The sequence below is a fragment of the Equus asinus genome, chromosome 26, assembly GCF_041296235.1.
Source record: "Equus asinus isolate D_3611 breed Donkey chromosome 26, EquAss-T2T_v2, whole genome shotgun sequence".
Lineage (NCBI taxonomy): Eukaryota > Metazoa > Chordata > Mammalia > Perissodactyla > Equidae > Equus > Equus asinus.
The window spans coordinates 20,740,441-20,759,309 of NC_091815.1; the positions used below are offsets into that span (position 1 = coordinate 20,740,441).

At 51.6% G+C, this 18,869-nt stretch overlaps 1 protein-coding gene across 1 annotated transcript; it reads left to right on the forward strand.

Moving 5' to 3' along the window:
• Positions 1-646: 646 nt before the first annotated feature.
• On the forward strand, positions 647-2,540 carry LOC106829233 (free fatty acid receptor 3). Its single transcript, XM_014838236.3, has 2 exons — positions 647-749; positions 996-2,540. Exon 2 carries the CDS (start codon positions 1,004-1,006, stop codon positions 1,994-1,996), a length of 993 nt encoding a protein of 330 aa, XP_014693722.1. The 5' UTR covers positions 647-749; positions 996-1,003; the 3' UTR covers positions 1,997-2,540.
• The last annotated feature ends 16,329 nt before the right edge of the window (positions 2,541-18,869 follow it).

An 18,869-nucleotide genomic window follows, 5' to 3' on the forward strand; every position in this document is an offset into this window, starting at 1 on the left:
GAGTATCAGCTATGGATTACGTACCTGCTAAAAGGTGGCTACCATCATCATGGCCACCATCGTCACTGTTAATATAAATATTATTATTATTGTTACCATCACCCCAGAGATGAGTGCACACCAGTGACAGGGATGATGGCAGCTAACACCTGTTCAGTGCTCCCCACAACACACCAGGCTCCATTCTAAGCATCTGACACGTATTAATGCTTTAATTTACACAACAATTCTGTGAGATTGGTACTGTGATTATCGCTGGTTTACAGATGAGAAAGCAGAAGTTCAGAGAGTTTAAGTTACTCGCCTCAATTTAGAGTTGGAAAGCGACGGGGCCAGCATTGAACCCAGGCCCCCGGCTCCGAAGCCTGTGCTCTCCATCACTGCATCGCACTTCCTGCCCTTACAAGGCAAACTGGATGAGTGCCATTCTAGAGGAGCAGACAAAATTCAAGTGGAGGATCAAGGAGGGGAAGACGAAGTCCGCTCGGCCTTGGTCAGGGCATCTCATCTGAGGCCCCCGAGGAGCGAGGAGCAAGGCGCACAGTTGTGGAATTTGCTCCTCTTTCGCATACTGGCGTGGCTCTGGTAACGGAGCTGAAGGCATCTTTTCTGCCGTTGCTCAGCAGTGAGTGACGTCATGGGCACTGTCAGGTCTTTATCAGTTCTGCCAGATAAATAGCTAACCGTACGTGTTCTGGAGGAGCCGGCAAGGTACTGAGCAGCAGAGCACTTGGGTTCTCAAATAAGAGGTGAGTTTGGTGCCCTGAGGAGCTGTGTGGAGGGGCGTCCTGGCTGTACTGGGGGAAGGGACAGGAGACAGGGCATGACCAGGAAGACAGGCAGGCTGACCCCACTGGGGAAAGCCTCAGGGCCGTGAGGGAGTGAGGGTGGTGACAGTGTTCCCTGCTGGCAGTTGAAATGCTGCTGGTGGGAGCAGGAAGATCTCATCCAGACTGCCCTCTCTGTGTCTGTCTGTCTTTCTCTCTCTCTCTCAGCAGTGGCCATGACCATGGACACAAGCCCGGATCAGTCCTTCTCCCCCGGGAACCACTGGCTCTTCTTCTCCGTGTACCTCTTCTCCTTCCTCGTGGGGCTCCCGCTCAACCTGGTGGCCCTGGTGATCTTCGTGGGCAAGCTGCGGCGCCGCCCCGTGGCCGTGGACGTGCTCTTGCTCAACCTGACCCTCTCGGACCTGCTTTTGCTGCTCTTCCTGCCTTTCCGCATGGCGGAGGCGGCCAGCGACATGCACTGGCCCCTGCCTTTCATCCTCTGCCCCTTCTCCGGATCCCTCTTCTTCACCACCATCTATCTCACCTCTCTCTTCCTGGCAGCTGTGAGCATCGAGCGCTTCCTGAGTGTGGCCTACCCACTGTGGTACAAGACCCGGCCAAGGCTGGGACAGGCTGGCCTGGTCAGTGGAGCCTGCTGGCTGCTGGCCGGTGCTCACTGCAGTGTGGTCTACATCATCGAGTTCTCGGGGAACTCCTCCATGGGCCAGGGTAAAAATGGGACCTGCTACCTGGAATTCCGGGAGGACCAGCTGGCCATTCTCCTGCCCGTCCGGCTGGAGATGGCCGTGGTCCTTTTCGGGGTGCCCCTGCTCATCACCAGCTACTGCTACGGCCACCTGGTGTGGCTGCTCGGCAGGGGAGCCAGCCACCACCGGCGGAGGAGGGTGGCGGGGCTCGTGGCAGCCACGCTGCTCAACTTCCTCGTCTGCTTTGCGCCTTACAACATGTCCCATGTCGTGGGCTACGTCCAGGGCAAGAGCCCGACATGGAGAAGCTACGTGCTGCTCCTCAGCACCCTGAATTCCTGCGTCGACCCCTTGGTCTACTACTTCTCATCGTCTGGGTTCCAAGCCGACTTTCACGAGCTGCTGCGGAGGCTGACTGGGGCCTGGGGCCCCGGGAGGCAGGAGAGCAGTGTGAAACTGCAGGAGAGGAAGGAAGGCGAGGGGCAGCTGCAGGAGCCATCCCACAGAGAGGACAGGTAGAGCTCGCCGGAGGGCCGTGGAGCGGGCGTCATCCCCAGGGAAGCTCCTGGCTCGTCAGGCAGGCCCTTGGAGTGGCAGGCAGGGGACCGTGCACCCGGGCCGAGCAGGCACCCAGCCTTGCTGAGGACGTGCTCGCCAAAGCCCGGCACTCGAGCTCACCACGCTGCCCTCCTTTCCCATCCCCACACGCTATGGATTCGGCCCCGGGATGCAGTCAGGGTGAGAGTGCTCCGGAGAAAATGAGCTCCCCATGGCAACGGGCCAGCTGCTGTGGTTCTCTGAGGGCAGAGGAGGAGTCGAGGGCGGCGTCCAGGGCCCGAGGGAGCTGCCCAGTGACTTGGGACAGGAGAGAGGTGGAATGGACCCTTCGGAGCTGCTGACCCGGCAGGCTGGGAGTCCGGGACAGGACTTCATGCCTGAGGGAGCAGCCTGCTCTCACATGGGCTTTTCCAGAAAGTTTCTATTGTCCAATCAAGTCAGATTTTCAGGGACATTTATGGAAAATGACAGAAGAAAAATTACCTAAATAAATCTGGTAGCAAGCAAAAGAGAACGGTCTTTTCTCATTCTGTGTTTTCTCGTGGTGTACGTGGGTCACGTGGAATTGACGGGTGAAGAGTGAAACGCCTCGCCTCTGAAGGAAGAGGGCGAAACAGTAAGATGCCCCGATGCTGGGGGAGGGCCTGGGCTGAGGAATGAGAATAATAGCTACCCTGTAGCAAGGAGTCGGCCTGCCACTTTGTCTGCTCCAATCCTCTCAACAACCATGTGGCCAGTAGTATTATTATTCCCCTTTTACAGATGAGGGAGAATGGGCCAAGGGAGGTGAAGTCTCTGAGATCCTACCGCCAGGAAGTGACTGAAGCAGGACTGGAAGCTGGAATGAGCCGACTCCGAAACCCACGCACCTCACCCACTCGGCTCTTCTGCCCCCAGCTGTGCCTCCTGCGCCAGGACAGGGCCGGTCACACATCCGGCGTCAGCTGAGGCCGCCTGGCCGGGACAAGCGCAGACAGACCACCATGAGACAGAGAACTAGATGCAAAGCAGATCGATTATCTATGCTGAAACATCCTCTTCCCAGTCAAGAAACCCTCGAAAAAAATTAAGATAATTAGTCAGCACAGTTGCCTTCAAAGACAGATGTATGCTCTTAAGAGCTATTTTTATCCAGATGTGATCATTTAGTAGGTTTGCCTTTTCCACTGACCGGTGGTACATGAGAAACAGGTGGTCAGGGCCTCCTCTCCCAGCAGGGCAACCAGGGCAATGCTGGCACCTGTCAGCACTCAGTCAGCTCTAGTTCAAAAACATTTATTGCACACCTACTGTGTGCAGATGGCTGGGCTCAGGAGTTCAGGGCTTTCAATCCTGAAGTCTTTAGCATCTGCTTTCTTTCTGGGGTTGAGGGCCCTGGAGAACGAGGACTGGCTGTGAGTGGGGCTTGGTCTCAAGTGGAGGGAGAGAGACGTCATCTCTGCGCAGAGATGAAGCTTGAGCTGTCTCTCTGTCCCACGGCTCATCTGTCTGTCCCAAGGTGCTCAGGCCTGGTGGCTGCTAAGAAGGTGATATGAACATGGGTCTACATGGTTCAGAAAGGGAACAAGGTGACATGCGGTCCTGGGACTCCAGAAGTGGTGACAGGGACCCAAGGCTGAGAGGAGTTGGGAACCCCACACTCAAAGAGCGCTGCGAGAGACGGGAGTCTGGCGTCTTCCCGGGGGTTTATAAGGAGGAGTCAGAGGCAGCCCCACTGGCTCTGCTGCCCCCAAACATCCCCCAGCGCCGCCCCACCCCAGTCTGTATAAGCAAAAGGCTGGCGGTGGGGAGGATGGCGTCATGGGGGTGGGGCCATGGTCGGGGCAATGAGGGGAGGGGAACAGCGTTCCCCCATCTCTCAGAAGCTGAGAGAACGGACAGTGAGTCCTGGGACCGGCACCCTGCGCCCACCTAAGCAGGGGAAAGGGGGCTGCAGAGGTGGCGCGGGAGTGTCTGTGGGAGTGATGGAGCGTGAGGCGCCCTCCCTGCACAGCACAGTACAGCAGGTGTGCATCTCCCGTGGGTGACAGGATCACAGGCGATGGGGGACGTTCTGGGGGTTCCGGAAGAGGTCAAGCCGGGCTGGATCTCCCAAGATGGAGGTCAGAAGAACTCAATTCTAGCTGCAAAAGAGAGCCAACAACCGGGCACCTGCCTCCCAGTGGACACCAAAAGCTACTCAATGTTAGCTAAAGTGCTGCTTCTCACACTTTTTTTAAAGGAGTCTTTTTGGATATTCTTTCCTCCTCAGCGCCTTCCCCTCCCTGCCCGTGAAATTTTAATTCGACAGACATACTTCTGCCTGCTTACGTGCGTGGCCCTTTGGAAGGCTACAGGCCATTCTAAGATTTTCTTGCTCCCCTGGAACTAATTCTCACCTCTCTTGGGGGCAGTGTTACCCACGCTGAGCATGTGTGAGCCATGGAGTGGAACAGCCTGTGTCCCACAACAGCAGCCCAACAAAGCTAGGTTTATTCTCTTTGTTGTTTTATGCTTTTTGGTGAGGATGACTGGCCCTAAGCTAACATCTGTTGCCAATCTTCCTTTTTTTTTTTCTCCCCAAGCCCCAGCACATAGTTGTATATCCTGGTTGTAAGTCATTCTAGTTCCTCTATGTGGGATGCAGCCACCGCATGGCTTGCGTAGGTCCACACCCAGGATCCAAACCTGTGAACCCCAGGCCGCTGAAGCGGAGCACACAAACTTAACCACCATGCCGCCAGGCCGGCCCCTGGGTTTGTTCTCTTGAAGAAGCAAAGGAAACCACACTCCAGGGGAAGTGTGGGCATCTCACAGAAGAAGAGACGGTTTATCACAGGGTTCTGGGTAAGGGTGACATGAGGCAAAGTTTCAATTAAGCTGTGTTTGATGGGCTCAAAGCAAAGCAGGGCTGCGTGTAAAGAAGTCAAGATCAGGTCCAGGATGAGAGCAGACTCAGGGGCCTATTTCTCTGGAAAATGCAAAATAAAGCTAAAGGTGGAAATTCGTGTCTGAAAACTTATCTGAAGTTCTGGGGGCTGAAAAGCGAGGCTGCCTCTCTGTGTCACAGGCTCCTGCCCAGACCCTCCAAGCCGCAGTGGGATGTCCATCTTACTGATGGGATTTCAAACAGCCAAGTTTCTGATGGTCTGTGATTTTAGAGAACAACTTTTCTCAGCAATATAATTTTACTCCTTAACAAAACAAGTTTTTAAAGGTTTCTGAAAAGAACTTTTTATTGAGGAAGATTAGCCCTGAGCTAACATCTGCTGCCAATTCACCTTTTTTTTTTTTTTTTTGCTGAGGAAGACTGGCCCTGAGCTAACATCCATGCCCATCTTCCTCCACCCTTCATGTGGGACGCCTGCCACAGCATGCTTGACAAGTGGTGCGTGGGTTCACACTGAGATCTGAACCGGAGAACCTGGGGCCACTGAAGCAGAATGTGCAAACTTACCCACTGGGCCACTGGGCCAGCTCCCAAAAAGGAACTTATTGATGGCCAGAAAGTAGGAGGAACTTTTTCTTCCTAGAAGGAAGGGTCCCCCTTCACCAAAAACTAATGCAGCGCAACCCAGAAGGATGGGAGGAGGGGAGACTTGGCCCATCCCTGACACAGGCTCTCTGGGCCACAGGTCAGGTCTCAGCTTATAGGAGAACTGGGAGGAGGCTAGAAGTTTTAGTTCACCAAGTGTGGCCAGAAACCCAAGGAAGCTACCCACGGAGTCATGAAGAAACTGCCAAAGACAGCTCCGCACAGCCTGGCTGAAGGCAGCAAGGGGGAAACCACTGCGGGCTCATGCAGAGACAACCTCGGACTATTCCTAAGCTGGCATCGGTCAGAGGAGGGCACAGGGGCAGGCAGAAGCTAGGAGGACACTGGGCACGGGGAGGCAGCCGACTTGACGACATCACCTACGAGCAGAGCCTGTGGGTAGTTTAGTGAGCGGCCTCCCCGTCTGCGTGTGCGCCTGATGGGGCTGGGAAGCTGTGATGCCAAGTGCGAGTCGTTAGTCTGCTTCAGCTTGATCCCGGGAAGGGGGTAAAACCAGACCAGGCCAGGGTCCGGGAAGGAGGAGGGGAGGTGAGAGCACATGGGGTGAGCAAGAAGCCTGGCAGTCTGCAAAATGAGTTGCAAGCATCATGCTAAAGGAGGAAGCAGAGCAGCAACAAAAGGAGAAAGACACGTGGAAGAAAAGTCAGGCCACAGATGCCGGGAGAAGAAAGTCCCAGGTGGAGCCACAGTCTGCGGGGGGTGAACAAACAGAAAGAAGCAGTGTGAGAGACCCCTCAACTTTTTACCTCCCTCTTTCTGCCATGACTCTTCTGAGTTAAAAAAAAAAAAAAAAGCCCCAAGTGATACAGGGAGTGGTGGCCCCTCGCACTTTGCAAAGCCTGGAGAAGCCTGTTGACTTCCCTCTGAGGCCAGTTCTGGAAAACCCATCCGTATGGAGGGAGGTCAAGGCATCAAGGTAGTGGCCTGTGTTTTGGGAAAAGGATGCTGGGATCACATTCAAGAAAAAGAATGGGATAGAGGGAGTAAAATCTGGTACACGCTGGCGGAAGCGGGAAGATGCACAGAGTTCACCCCCATGGAGAGGCGGAGCTAAGAGAAAGAAAATGTTGCAGAAGCAACTGTGGTACAGAAATACTTTTGGAAGGGGGTGATTTTACCGGATTTATACTAGAAGGATACAGTGGATAACCAAATCAGTCATCCCCTGTTGCAGATCCCCCATCCCCAGGGGTCAAATCATAATTGGCACTAATCATGACAATCTTATTCCCCTTTATTGGTGACGGGTCTCAGGATGGACACGTCACCCACTTCTAGGTAACGAAAGGTAAGAAATCTGCTGGGGGTCTCTGGGAAAGAGTTTCCTCCCTACTGAAAAGAGACAGGTGTGTGAGGAGCTGCCTTCTCGCTTCCCGGTTTGCAAGCTTTTATGTGAGGATGTGATACTTGGAGCTGCAGCAGCCAGTTTAGGGCCATAAGGCCACAAACTTGAAGAAGAAAGTTAACAAGTTAAGAGTGGCAGAGAAGAAGGATGAAAGGGCCTGGGCCCTTCATGATCTCATTGAGCTGGGAGCACCACCTCCAAAGTCATTGTTAATAAACTTTCCTAGGTTGACTCTCTATTGGCCAGACATTCTCTAACTTGCAACCAAATGCATCTTAACTCGAATGGATAAGGCTACATCTAAGCATCCTATATCTAAGGATCCTAGAACCTACCGAATGACATCTTCTCTTGTTTTAAATTAGATCCTGGGATTTTTAAACTCTGTTTGCTTTGTAGAGCTCTGAAATCTTAGTGTTTGTTTACCTATTATGGCTGGACTCAGGGAAGATTTCTTATGGTTCCAACCCGTATCTCTGGTACCAAGACTTCAGAACTCGCCTCATCCAGAAAGGTGCTTTTGACTGGCTGGAGCTGCATCGACACAGCATTACGAGATGAAAAGCAAACCTTCCAGATGGGACCCTTTCTAAGGTCAAGTATCACTGACTGACAGCCTTGACTGCAGGCTCCCCTCCTTTTATTGATAAAAATTCCCACACTTATTGTGGGGTCTTGACTGCCGTGGAAACAAGAAAGGGTGAAATGAGTCGGGCGAGCATCACAAGAGCCACCCAGTCTTCCTGCCCCTGGAGCCCCTGTGCCACGCGTACTGCCCACCCGCGGATGAGGACGTGCGCCCCTGGATGCTCATTTACCGCGTACAATGAACGCACACAGTCAGGGACCCGTGCTCGCCGATTCCCTCGTCCCCGCCCCGCTTTCTAACAATCGTTTTCTCGTGGTTCTCTCTGCTCTGCTTGGAGCGTGTCTCGTCTTTGTAACACCCTAAAAGCCTTCTTTCAAATAACTCCTCGTTTGCTCATCCTTTGGAGAACAATCGAATTATTTGCTGTGAATCAAAGGTCAGCCGGAAAAGATGTAAACAGGCCAGTTCACCGCGGGGTGAACTGAGCAAACGGCCAGCGAGCTCGGGCGCGGACGGGGCGGCGGCAGCGCTCCTGCGGCCCCACGCCAGCCCCGGGGAGCGCCCGGCGGGGCCCTGCGAGAGGAGACCCGTGCGGAGGCCTGCGGGGGCATCCCTCCCGGCCTTCTGACCCGGCGAGGTCCTCACGGTGTCGCTCAGGAGGGTAGAGCATCCCTGCACACCGGAGACCGTGCGCAAATATTCACGGCAGCTTTCGCTGTGGGAGCCCCGAACTGCAACCCGCCCAGGTGTCCATCAAAAGGGAGTGGATTTAAGATCCGCGGTGTAGCCGTGCAACAGAACACTGCTGGCAATAAAAAGTCATAAACTGCTGAGCTGGGTAACAGGATAGCCTCTGACCGTGATACCGTGATTTATAATAAGAAATAGCTATTTGGTCTTCCACCCTGTTCCTGGCACGAAGCTCCTAAAACCCCTGGAAATTCCTGTGATGGGAGCAACGAAGGTGGCTTTTGTTATGCTGATGGAGCCGGTTGCCCGCAGAGGCAGCGGGAGATTAGAGGGTTGAAACTTCCTATCCCAGCCCCTGACCTCGCCAAGGGGGTCAGTTGCCAACCGCAGGTGATTTTATCAGTCGTGCACACGTAATGAAACCTCCATAAAACCCCAAAGGACTTGGTTTGGAGAGCTTCTGGGTAGGTGAACATGTGGAGATCTGGGGAGGGTGGCACCCGCGTAGGGCGCGTGGAAGCTCCGTGCCCTTTCCTGCCTTGCCCGATGCATCTCTTCCATCAGGCTGTTCCTGAGTTAGATCCGTTTATAATAAACCAGTAATCCAGTAAGTAAAAGGTTTCTGTGAGTTCTGCGAACCAATTAACCAAATGCAAGGACGGGGTTGTGGGAACCTCCCATCTGTAGCGGGTTGGTCAGAAGCACGGGTGACAACCTGGACTCCTGCCTGGCATTGGCAGAGGGGCAGTCTTGTAGGACCGAACATGTGACCTGGGGAATCTGACGCTCTCCCAGGGAGATGGGGTCAAACTGAGTTGAATTGTAGGACACCCAGCAGGTGTCAGAGAATTGCTTTCTCTGGGTGGGTATGGGGACCCACCCAGGTTGGAATTGGCACCAGAACCCTTCACTGACAGGAAGCAGATGAGTGGATGCCAGGGGCTGAGATGAGAAAGGGAAGGGATTGACTGGGAAGATGCTGAGGGACATTTTAGGGTGATGGAAATGTCCTATAACTCGAGTGGGGTAGGGGCCACACAGATGTCTGGATTTGTCCAAACTTATGGAACTATATGCTTAAAACGGGTGCATTTTATTGTGTGTAAATTAAGGCTCAATAAAAAAAGTTGATTAAAAATTTGTGTCACCTCACACTGTGCCCATATTGTAGGTGTGTACCTAACATCGTCGATAATCTTCCCAAGTTTGAACAAGCCAAGCAGGTCCCTGCCTTTGCTGTGTCACTCTGCAGAAGCTGTGACTGCTGTGGGACAACCCAGGTTACACAAAAGGGCAGAACCCGTGGCACAAATAGGTGACAAATGGCAACCAGCTCTTATCCTGGTGCTGGAGACATTCGAGAGTAGCAGGGACTGTGGCCAAGGGGAGAGGGCATGGCTCGTCTAAATTCAGTTCCTGTCTCGTTCCCAAGCAGGGCTGTGGGCTCGAACCCACCACACCTCCCAGCTGCTCAAGTAGAAAATCCAGCTGTTATTGCTGTTTCTGAAATCTTGTATTCTTTTAAGCTGGTGACGAATTCCAAGTGTTAAAGTGTTGTGTGTGGTGAAAACAAACCAGGCCTGAGGTGTGGATGGACTCCAAGCCTCGGGTCTGTGGGCTCGGACATTGGGGACGGTGTGGAAGGAAGCCGGAGGAGGTGTCATTTTGCCATGAGTGCAGCTCAGAGGTAACTTTGCCTCTATCTGAGGGCAGCCAGTGGCAGAGACTGGCCGATGTTCTAAAATCCTTCCAACAGTTCCTTGTTCTTATCCGCGGTCCCTGCCCAGCTCAGCAGCCTTCTCTGAGAGCTGGCGCCCTCGCCCACAGGCAGGCTGCGGAGGACATGGCTAGGTGGCCAAGAGGAGCTCCGAGGAGCCCAGGAGCCCCGGATCCCTCCAGCTCAGCCCGGCTCCCCCTCCCGCCCCCACGTTCTGGCAAGCCTTGCTCTGGAAGGCTCCCCAGAGCCTTGTGCTCCTTCTCGACAACCTCCCCCAGGCGTTGGAGTCCATTCCCATGGCTTCAGCCACTAATGACTCCCACGCGTCCATCTCCAGCCCCAGTCTCTCATACATCCAACTGTGTACAGGGGCATCTCAACCCAGGCGTCGTTTCTTTTTTTTTTTCTTTTAAGATGTAATTTTTTTTTTTTTATTTTTAGAATGATCATACAAAGAAAAGGAACTTTTTCAGGGACAAGTTTATGGTTCTGTGAATTTTACCACACATAGATTCCTGTAACCACCACCACAATCAAGATAAAGGGCAGTTCTAGTCACATCGTCCCTCCCCACTAACTGCCGACAGCCACCGTTTCTTCTTTACCATTATACTTTTATTTTTCAAGGATGTCATGGAAATGGAATCCTCCAGTCTTCAGCCTTTTGAGGCTGGCTCCTTTCGCTCAGCATGATGTCTTCGAGATTGATCCCTGTCAGCTGGAGCATCAGCGTCTGCTCCCTTTGATTGCTGAGGACTTTGCTCCTCTGTGTGACTGCACCGCAATTTGCTTAGTCGTAAAGCACTGAAGGACGTTTGGGTTGCTTCAGTTCAGGGCAACTATGGACAGGGCTGCTCTAAACACTCGTGTGCAGGGTATTATGTGGGTGTAAGCTTTCATTTCTCTAGGTTGAATACGCGGACAAGGGATGGCTGCGTCACATGGTAATTGTGTGTCTGCCTTTTCGAGATCCCTTCTGTCCCTCTGTCAGGGCGGCTGCACCATCTGCCCTCCCTCCAGCAGTAAGCGAGGGATTCGGTTGCTCCACATCCTCAGCAGCGTGTGGTGGTGTTAGCGTTTTCACTTTAGCCGTCCTGACAGGTGGAGAGTGGTCAGGAAGCCACTCGTGGTGCCTTCACCTTCACCACCCACATGCAGCGCACCGTCGAGCCCTGTGCTGCTATCTCTAGAATGGGACTTGCATGCATCTGCTTTTCTCCAACTCCGCGCAGCCCTTATGTCTCGCCTGGACCACTGCGAAGGCTTCTGACCTGGTCTTCATTCTCGTCCTCATCCCATCTGTTCGCACCACAACCAGAGGGACCTTGGAAGGACGTAAACTGGATCATGTCATTGCCCTGAATAAAACCTTCCAGTGGCTTCCCAGTCGGATCCCCTCCTCACGGCCTCCCAGGCCCTGTGCCATCCCGCCCCGCCTCCCCCTCCAGGCTCCTCTGGGGCCATCCCGCCTTCACGGACATCGCTCTGCGGTCCCGGCCTCACGCAGGCCCAGCTCTCGATCTGGGCACACGTTACTGTTTCCTCCACCCTGTGCCTGGCTGGCTCACCCCCTTCTTTTGGGCTTTCTCTCCAAGGCCACTCTGCAGAGACGTGCTCTTGATGACAGCCTCCCCCCTTGGTATCATCTCCCACTGGGCTACGGCAGCTTGATTTACATATTTGTCTGTTCATTTGTTTAGTGTGTGATTGTTCCCTCCAGAGCCAGGAGCCCTTGACAGCTGTCACCATGTCTTTTATTCATTACTAGATACCCAGGTACCTAAAACAGTACCTAACACAGAGTACGCATTTGGTATGTGAAAAATAAATGAATGAATAACAGAAAGTACCTCTGATTTTCTACTATTATAAATAACGCTACAAGTAACATCCTTTTACATGAATTCTTGCACATCTGTACATTTCCTGAAAGTGATTCTGCTGTATTCAACAATAGACACATTTGAAACTTTTATAAATACTGACAAACTGCCTTCCCTGGCTGATTCAACCCTCCCTTCCCCAACAGTCTGCAAGAGACCCATAACCCTGCCAATGAGGAAAAATACTAAAAAAATTGTTTCAAAGTTGACATGTAAAATTTAGTAGCTCAGTGCATTAGTCAGGGTCCTCCAGAGAAATAGAACCAATAGGATGTGTATATACATAGGGAGATATTTATTTAAGGAATTGGCTCGTGTGATTGTGGTGGTTTGCTGAGCCCAAAATCTGACGGAGGAGGCTGGCAGGCCGAAGACTTGGGAGAGAGTTGCAGTTCAAATCTGAAGTAGCCTGGCAAAGCAGGAAGAGCCCTTGTTGCAGAGGAAGTCTGAAGGCAGTCTGCTGGAGGTCGGCCTTTTATTCTACTCAGGTCTTCAACTGATTAGATGAGGCCCACCAATATTATAGAGCAAACTCTGCTTTACTCAAAGCCTACTGATTTAAATGTAAATCTCAGCCAAAAACAGCCTCACAGAAACATCTAGATTAATGTTTGTCCAAATATATGGGCACTGTGACCAGCCAAGTTGACACATAAAATTAAACATCACATTCAGTATTTAATTTTAATTTCTCAGATAAAAAGTGAAGGAGAAAATATTTGCACATTGTACATAGTCATTTATGTTTCTTCCTATACTTGCCTTTTTCTTATTTGATTTCAGGAGTTCTTTGAATATTAGCACATAAACCCTCTATCGGTTAAATATGTAGAAAGATAATGGTCTTTCACTTTGTTAATGATAATTTTTTCTATAGTTTTATATATTTATGTGCTCAAATTTGTCATTTCTTTGATGGCTTCCACATTTATGTCATACTAGAAAAAAGCCTTCTCATTTACCAGGCTTAAAAATGGTCTTATATGAGACCCATGCAAATTCTATGGTTTTTAAAAGCATGTTTGATCCTTCACATACCTGGGTTTTACGTTCGTTATCTCAGTGTAACTCTTCCAAATGGATAGTCAGCTATCCCAACAGCATCTACTGAACACTGCACCCTTTCCCACGTCGATCTGAAACGGACTTGGGTTGCTTGATTACAAAGAATCCTCAAAATGGAATTTAAAGCAACAAGATATCATCATTCTTACTCATCCTATTAACGAAAATGGTAAAGATTCAAAATATCCAGTATTGGAGAAGGTGCACAGAGATGGATACTCGTACACAGTTGGGGGAAATGTCAATTACCGAACATTTTCCAGAAGGTAATGTGGGAATATCTATGAAAAACTTTAAAGTACATCTCTTTGACCCAGCAATTATATCAATTACATATCTAATTGGAATCCACCTAACCACAATACTCGGGTGTATTGATAGATATGGAGAGAGACAGATAGATGATAGAAAATATAGATAGGTGGGTACTCATTGATGCTCTGCCTGCTAGAGCAAAAGAACTGCAAACTGTGAAAATGGACCCTAAATGGTTGCATAAATTTTAGGACGGTCCTAAAACATACCCTGTAGCCATCAGAAAGAATACAGTAGTCTGTACATACTTACAGGGAAAGATCCACACAAGGCACATTGGATGGTGAAAAATGAAGTTTCAGAATGACATACATAGTATGGTTCCATTTATGCATTTTTAAAACTATGTATTTCTATAGGTACCTAGATGGTATAAACAGAACAGAGGTGACCTCTGGGAAGAGAGAAGTAAGTGTCGGAGGAGGGGCATTTCACATTTCACTTCTGTATTGTTGGATATATTTGTGCATTATTATGCATTTTTTCAAATTAAAGAAATAATAATGGAAGAACGTTCACCACCTTGATTCTGACCAAGCTGGAACAGATAATAGGGGACAGAGAGTCGGTGGCCTGAAAACTCACAGGGCCACCGTGACGTGTGCTGGGATCTTGGGGACACATCGTTGAACCCACTCAGGCCTCTGAGTGCCCACCCCGGAGCTGGGGAGGGGTGACATGCCTCAACTTCCCTCAAACCTCAGGCATGGAAAGCACGAGTGTTTCTCTAAGAAAAATGGGTGGGTCACGGGCAGATGCGGGACTGCGAGCAGGGCAGGCCCCCCGGCAGATGCACAGGAGATGGGTGAGGAGGGTCTCATAACCCCCGACGTAGGGGCCAGCACATGCCCTTGGACACTGCCATTTCTCCCACTGATATAATATAGAAAATGTACCCCAAAGGGTGACTATCAGGATAATTGCCCCCAGACAGAGCCCTATCTGACCCGTTTCCTGTGAGCCAGGTACACAGACTCACCAGCAATGAGCTCAAAACACAACCAACTTTCTGGCATTCTCTATCAGTGTCTCCCAAGACTGGTCTCCAGACACCCCCAAAAAGCCAGCACAGATTTTCCTTGAAATCAGAGGGCTCCTGTGAGCCCTTGCCGGGCAGGGCAGCAGCCTTTGAGGGACAGTGTCCTACCCTCTGGGGAGGAACCTCCTATCTCAACAGCTAGAGAGTGGAATTTAAAAATGGTAACTTAGGAAAAAAATTGTGCAGAACCAAGGCTGTCCCTGCCATACCGTGAGTCCAGCTCACAGGCATCCTTCAACGGGGGAGAAGAGGTGAAGTCCTAACTAGTGCAACAGGCATTGCTCAAAACTCTGCTCTCCCTGGAGGTGGTGTCACATATGGGAGCGTGACTCTTTCGTCCTGTGGCTGAAAAGAGGGAGAGTGTTGCACCAGCCTGTGAGGTTGTCCGGCAAATAAGCACAAGAGCAGAGCTGGCGGAGCGCTTCAGTCTGGCAGAGATTTTCCCTGTGGACGGGCTCTTCGCCTTGTAAATAATCTTGAGGGTTGGCATCACTGCGCTTTCTTTACAGGCAACAGCACTGAGGATCATGTCTGTGAAATGAATACAGGTTATAAAAAGGGGACCCTGTTTTAGTTTCAGCCAAGAACAATCCACAGATCCCGCCGTCATGGGAGGTGTTAGACCATCCCTGCAAACTGCAAACTGGTTTTATCAGCACGAGCTTAAGACTCACCTCTAGGCCAGATACAAGGAGCTGGAATGTGGAAGAGGCAGATTGTAGGGACTGTTCTGGAATGCTATGGGTGTGCTGTGTTCCGACCCCAGTGGGAAGCAGAGGGAGAGCTTCCTGCTCACCGATAAGATGCACAATAAAGACACTTCCCGACAGCCGCTGGCAGAGCTCTCCATGCCCCTGAAGTTCAGAGGACACAAGGGCTGGCACCAGATGTGTGCTGCGAGAAATCAAACGTGAGAGGCTCGCTGGGCCTGGTGGAGCAAAACAGGAGAGGAAGCTGTGTTGGGAACGAGCTGCTGTTCCAGCCACAGTGGGACAAAGGTGCATGGCTCCCTTGGACCAAAGGCCGGCCCTTTGCTGAAGAGCGAGCCTGGAATCATTTTATAAATGATCTCACCCGGAGGTCAGCCTGGAGGAGCAGTGAATCCCACAGAAAGGACGCCCAGGGCTGAGAGGGGGCTGAATGTGGCCAAGGAGAGGAGGCGCTCCACATCCAAGGGAGACGCAGGGGAAGCTGGGGAGCTCCGAGAATCTGCGGAAGGTCCCCTTGGGAGAATGGTCGGCAGTGGACGTCTGCCCCATGCAGAGGGCAGACTCCAGCCCATAACTGAACCAGGCCAGCTAGACATTCGCTGCCCCTCACGCCTCCTCTCTGCTCACAGGGCGGGGCCCTAGGTGGGTCCAAAGCAGCAGGTAATGAGTGGAAGAGGAGATGGGACAAGATGGAGCAAAGAAAGAGAAGTTCGACTGTGCCCACCCCTCCTCCACGGGCTGGGAGAGGGAAGCAACGCAGAGCTGGGAGGGAGAAGCATTACTTGGAATAGAATTGAGAATTTCGATATTACCCTGGCCTGGAGCGATCTGATTATTAAACTGGACTGGATTTTCTATTATCTGAGAAGCCATGGCGCACACGGAACGATGCCATAGGAAGAAGGAGTGCGGGGGCACAGTAAAGTCAGGGTTTACTTGCGTCTTGTCAAGTCCAGCTGGTTCACTAACGTGGTAATGTTCAATTTGAGACGGCCTCAGCGTGCAGCAATATGTCTCTGTGGCATTCGGCATCTGCACTACATCGAGGGCAGCTCTTGGCTCCTGAACCCGGTTGCCTGTGTGGGAGGGGCCGCTGCCCGAGAGCGGATCCTGCTCTCAGAGCATCGCAGCCCTGGATCATCTGCCTACGCCAGGGCCGGGCACAGCGCCGGCCTGGAGGGCATCTGGCCCAGGCCTCACAATTACTCTTCGGACATGATCCCCAAACAAGGTTAAACACACAGTGGCAGGAACAGCTTGGCAGGACCCGACTTTAAACCCATGGCCCATCTCTGACTCTACCCTGTAATGCGTTCTGTCAAAAAACAAATAAAATCCTAAACCTATTTTGTGAATAGTACAATCACATTTCTTATTTTGTGTCAAGAATGCTGCGCTACTGTTATAATCCCATTTTGGAGTTTTATCACTTTTTTTTCATATCCTGGGAACCTCAAAAGATGGAAGTGATCTGAGCTGCCCTGACCTTGGAGAGGCCCTGCTGGAAGGACGCTGATCGTCCTTCGGTTGCCTAGCATCTAAATGCCTCCCCATGTTTAGCCAACTGCCCACGTAGGCCTCTTGGTGGGAAGCAGAGCCTGGCTCCCACTCGAGAAGCTGATAATGCTGGGCCTTGTTTTCCGAGCCTGTCTCCTCTGTTGCCAGTCGGGCACTCCTGCCCAAATTCTGAATCTCACTAGGTCTGTGGCATGACTTTGAATGTGGTCTTGGCTGCACAGCTTCCTTTATTCTCCAAGCCTGGCTCTCCAGCCTTCCTGGCAAATCTCTGAGCTATCCAACATCTTATCATGGAATCCCTAAATGAGCCAGGGTTGGCCTCTGTTGCAATTAAGAACCATCGTGGAGACACTGTCCAGCACAATGATTACGAGCTAAGAGAGCCTGCATTCTGTTGAGATGTGCTCAGCCCACGAGTAATCAGAAAAATGAGACTGCATGAAAACAGCACAGAGAGCTTGATATCCACGCAGCCAGCAAAAACCCAGAAGCCAGATAACGCCAAGTATGGGTGGGGATGTGGCTCAGAGATCCAGTGGCTGGGAGGCTGGTAGCTCTGCCCTTCTTCTTTTTATGTCTACTTTGGTCCTATCCACTCTCCTGTCTGGGGCAGCCCAAAAGGAGGACAGGCTGTGGCTGGGCGATGTGGCCACGCTGCTGGCCACTTACTCAGACTATCTCGTCTTGATCGTAGGTGTTCACTGTGATGAGCAGCACAGCTCATAATAAATGCTCAATAAATGCTAGCTGTGAATATATTTCTTGCCTTTAATTTATTTTTTGAGTAAGATTACACACACACAGAAAATTTCTTTTAACAGTACAGACGGATATATGAAGAAAGGTAGGCTTTTCCATTCTACCCCAAGACCCAGTTCCCCCCCGAGACAAACCACTGCTGACAGTTTTTTTTTTTTTTTTAAAGATTTTATTTTTTCCTTTTTCTCCCCAAAGCCCCCCGGCACATAGTTGTGTATTCTTCGTTGTGGGTTCTTCTAGTTGTGGCATGTGGGACGCTGCCTCAGCGTGGTCTGATGAGCAGTGCCATGTCCGCGCCCAGGATTCGAACCAACGAAACACTGGGCCGCCTGCAGCGCAGCGCGCGAACTTAACCACTCGGCCACGGGGCCAGCCCCCCACTGCTGACAGTTTTGTGGGCCACCCTTCCCTCTGTGTACTCCTCGCCCAGCATCCAGAAGGGTCCTTAGGAAATGTGAAGCAGATGACATCACGCCTCTGCCCATCGTGCTCCGGCTGTCACTCTACCTCCTGACCCCGGCCACGAGGCCACACACTGTCTGGGCCTGCGGACACTCTGACCTCGTTCCCACAACTCTCCCCTCACTCCATCCCCTTGCAGCCACTCTGGCGTCCTGACCTCCTCCTCCCCCTGTGGCTGTGCTCAGGGCTTGCGGTCCCTCTGCCCGGAAGGCCCCGACAGCCTCACACCTCGTGCTCTTCCTTCTTGCAGGTCTGTGCTAAAAGGTCACCTTCTCTGAGGGCCTTCTCAGCCTGCCCTTGCTCTCTGCCCCGGACCCTGCCGTTCCAGTCTTTGTCTTCTTAGCGCCAGCCCAGCCCCGGCTTCATGTTACGTATCTGTTTATCAATCTACTGCCTGTCTTGCCGCCATCAGACGTCAGCTCTGCAAAGTGCAGGCTGTTCACTGCCCACTCCCCAGTGCGAGTAACTGCTGTGCCCTGGGGGCAGCTCTGGAAAGACCCCCTGAGTGAATGCGCGGGGTGCGTCCCCTTCTCTTGACAACCGCTCTCCTTATGTCTTGCTGTTCTCAGTTCACAGTACATCCTGGAGTCTGATTTACATTGACTATGTAGCTCTGCCTCATTCTTGGGAACAGATACGTGGTATTTCTACTGATTGATGCCCCATGGCTTGTATTTAACCAGACCCTTTACCGAAGGACCTAGGTTGTCACCAGTCTTTTACTAGAACAAAAAACAGCGTGATGAACACACTTCTTTGTGCACATGGGAAAGCACATTCATACAATAAACTCACAGATGTCAACTTGTTGGGTCAGATGGTATGGGATTTTTTTTTTTTAATCCACCTGAGCTAACATCTGTTGCCAATCTTCTTTTTTTTTTTCCCCTTCTCCCCAAAGCCCCTCAGGACATAGTTGCATATTCTAGTTGTGAGTGCCTCTGGTTGTGCTATGTGGGACGCCGCCTCAGCATGGCCTGATGAGCGGTGCCATGTCCACACCCAGGATCCGAAGTGGCAAAACCCAGGGCCGCCGAAGTGAAGCACGCGAACTTAACCAGTTGGCTATGGGACCGGCTCCAGGATTTTTAATTTTGAAAGACATCATCAAATTGCACCCCCCAGAGAAGGGTCCCAAGTAACAAGGGGAGAGAGAGGATAGGAGATGAGGTCAGAGAGCGAGCGGGGCAGGAAGCTGACACAGTAG

Coding starts and splice junctions, on each gene's coding strand:
- LOC106829233 (XM_014838236.3), top strand. CDS start 1,004: ATGACCATGGACACAAGCCCGGATCAGTCCTTCTCCCCCGGGAACCAC.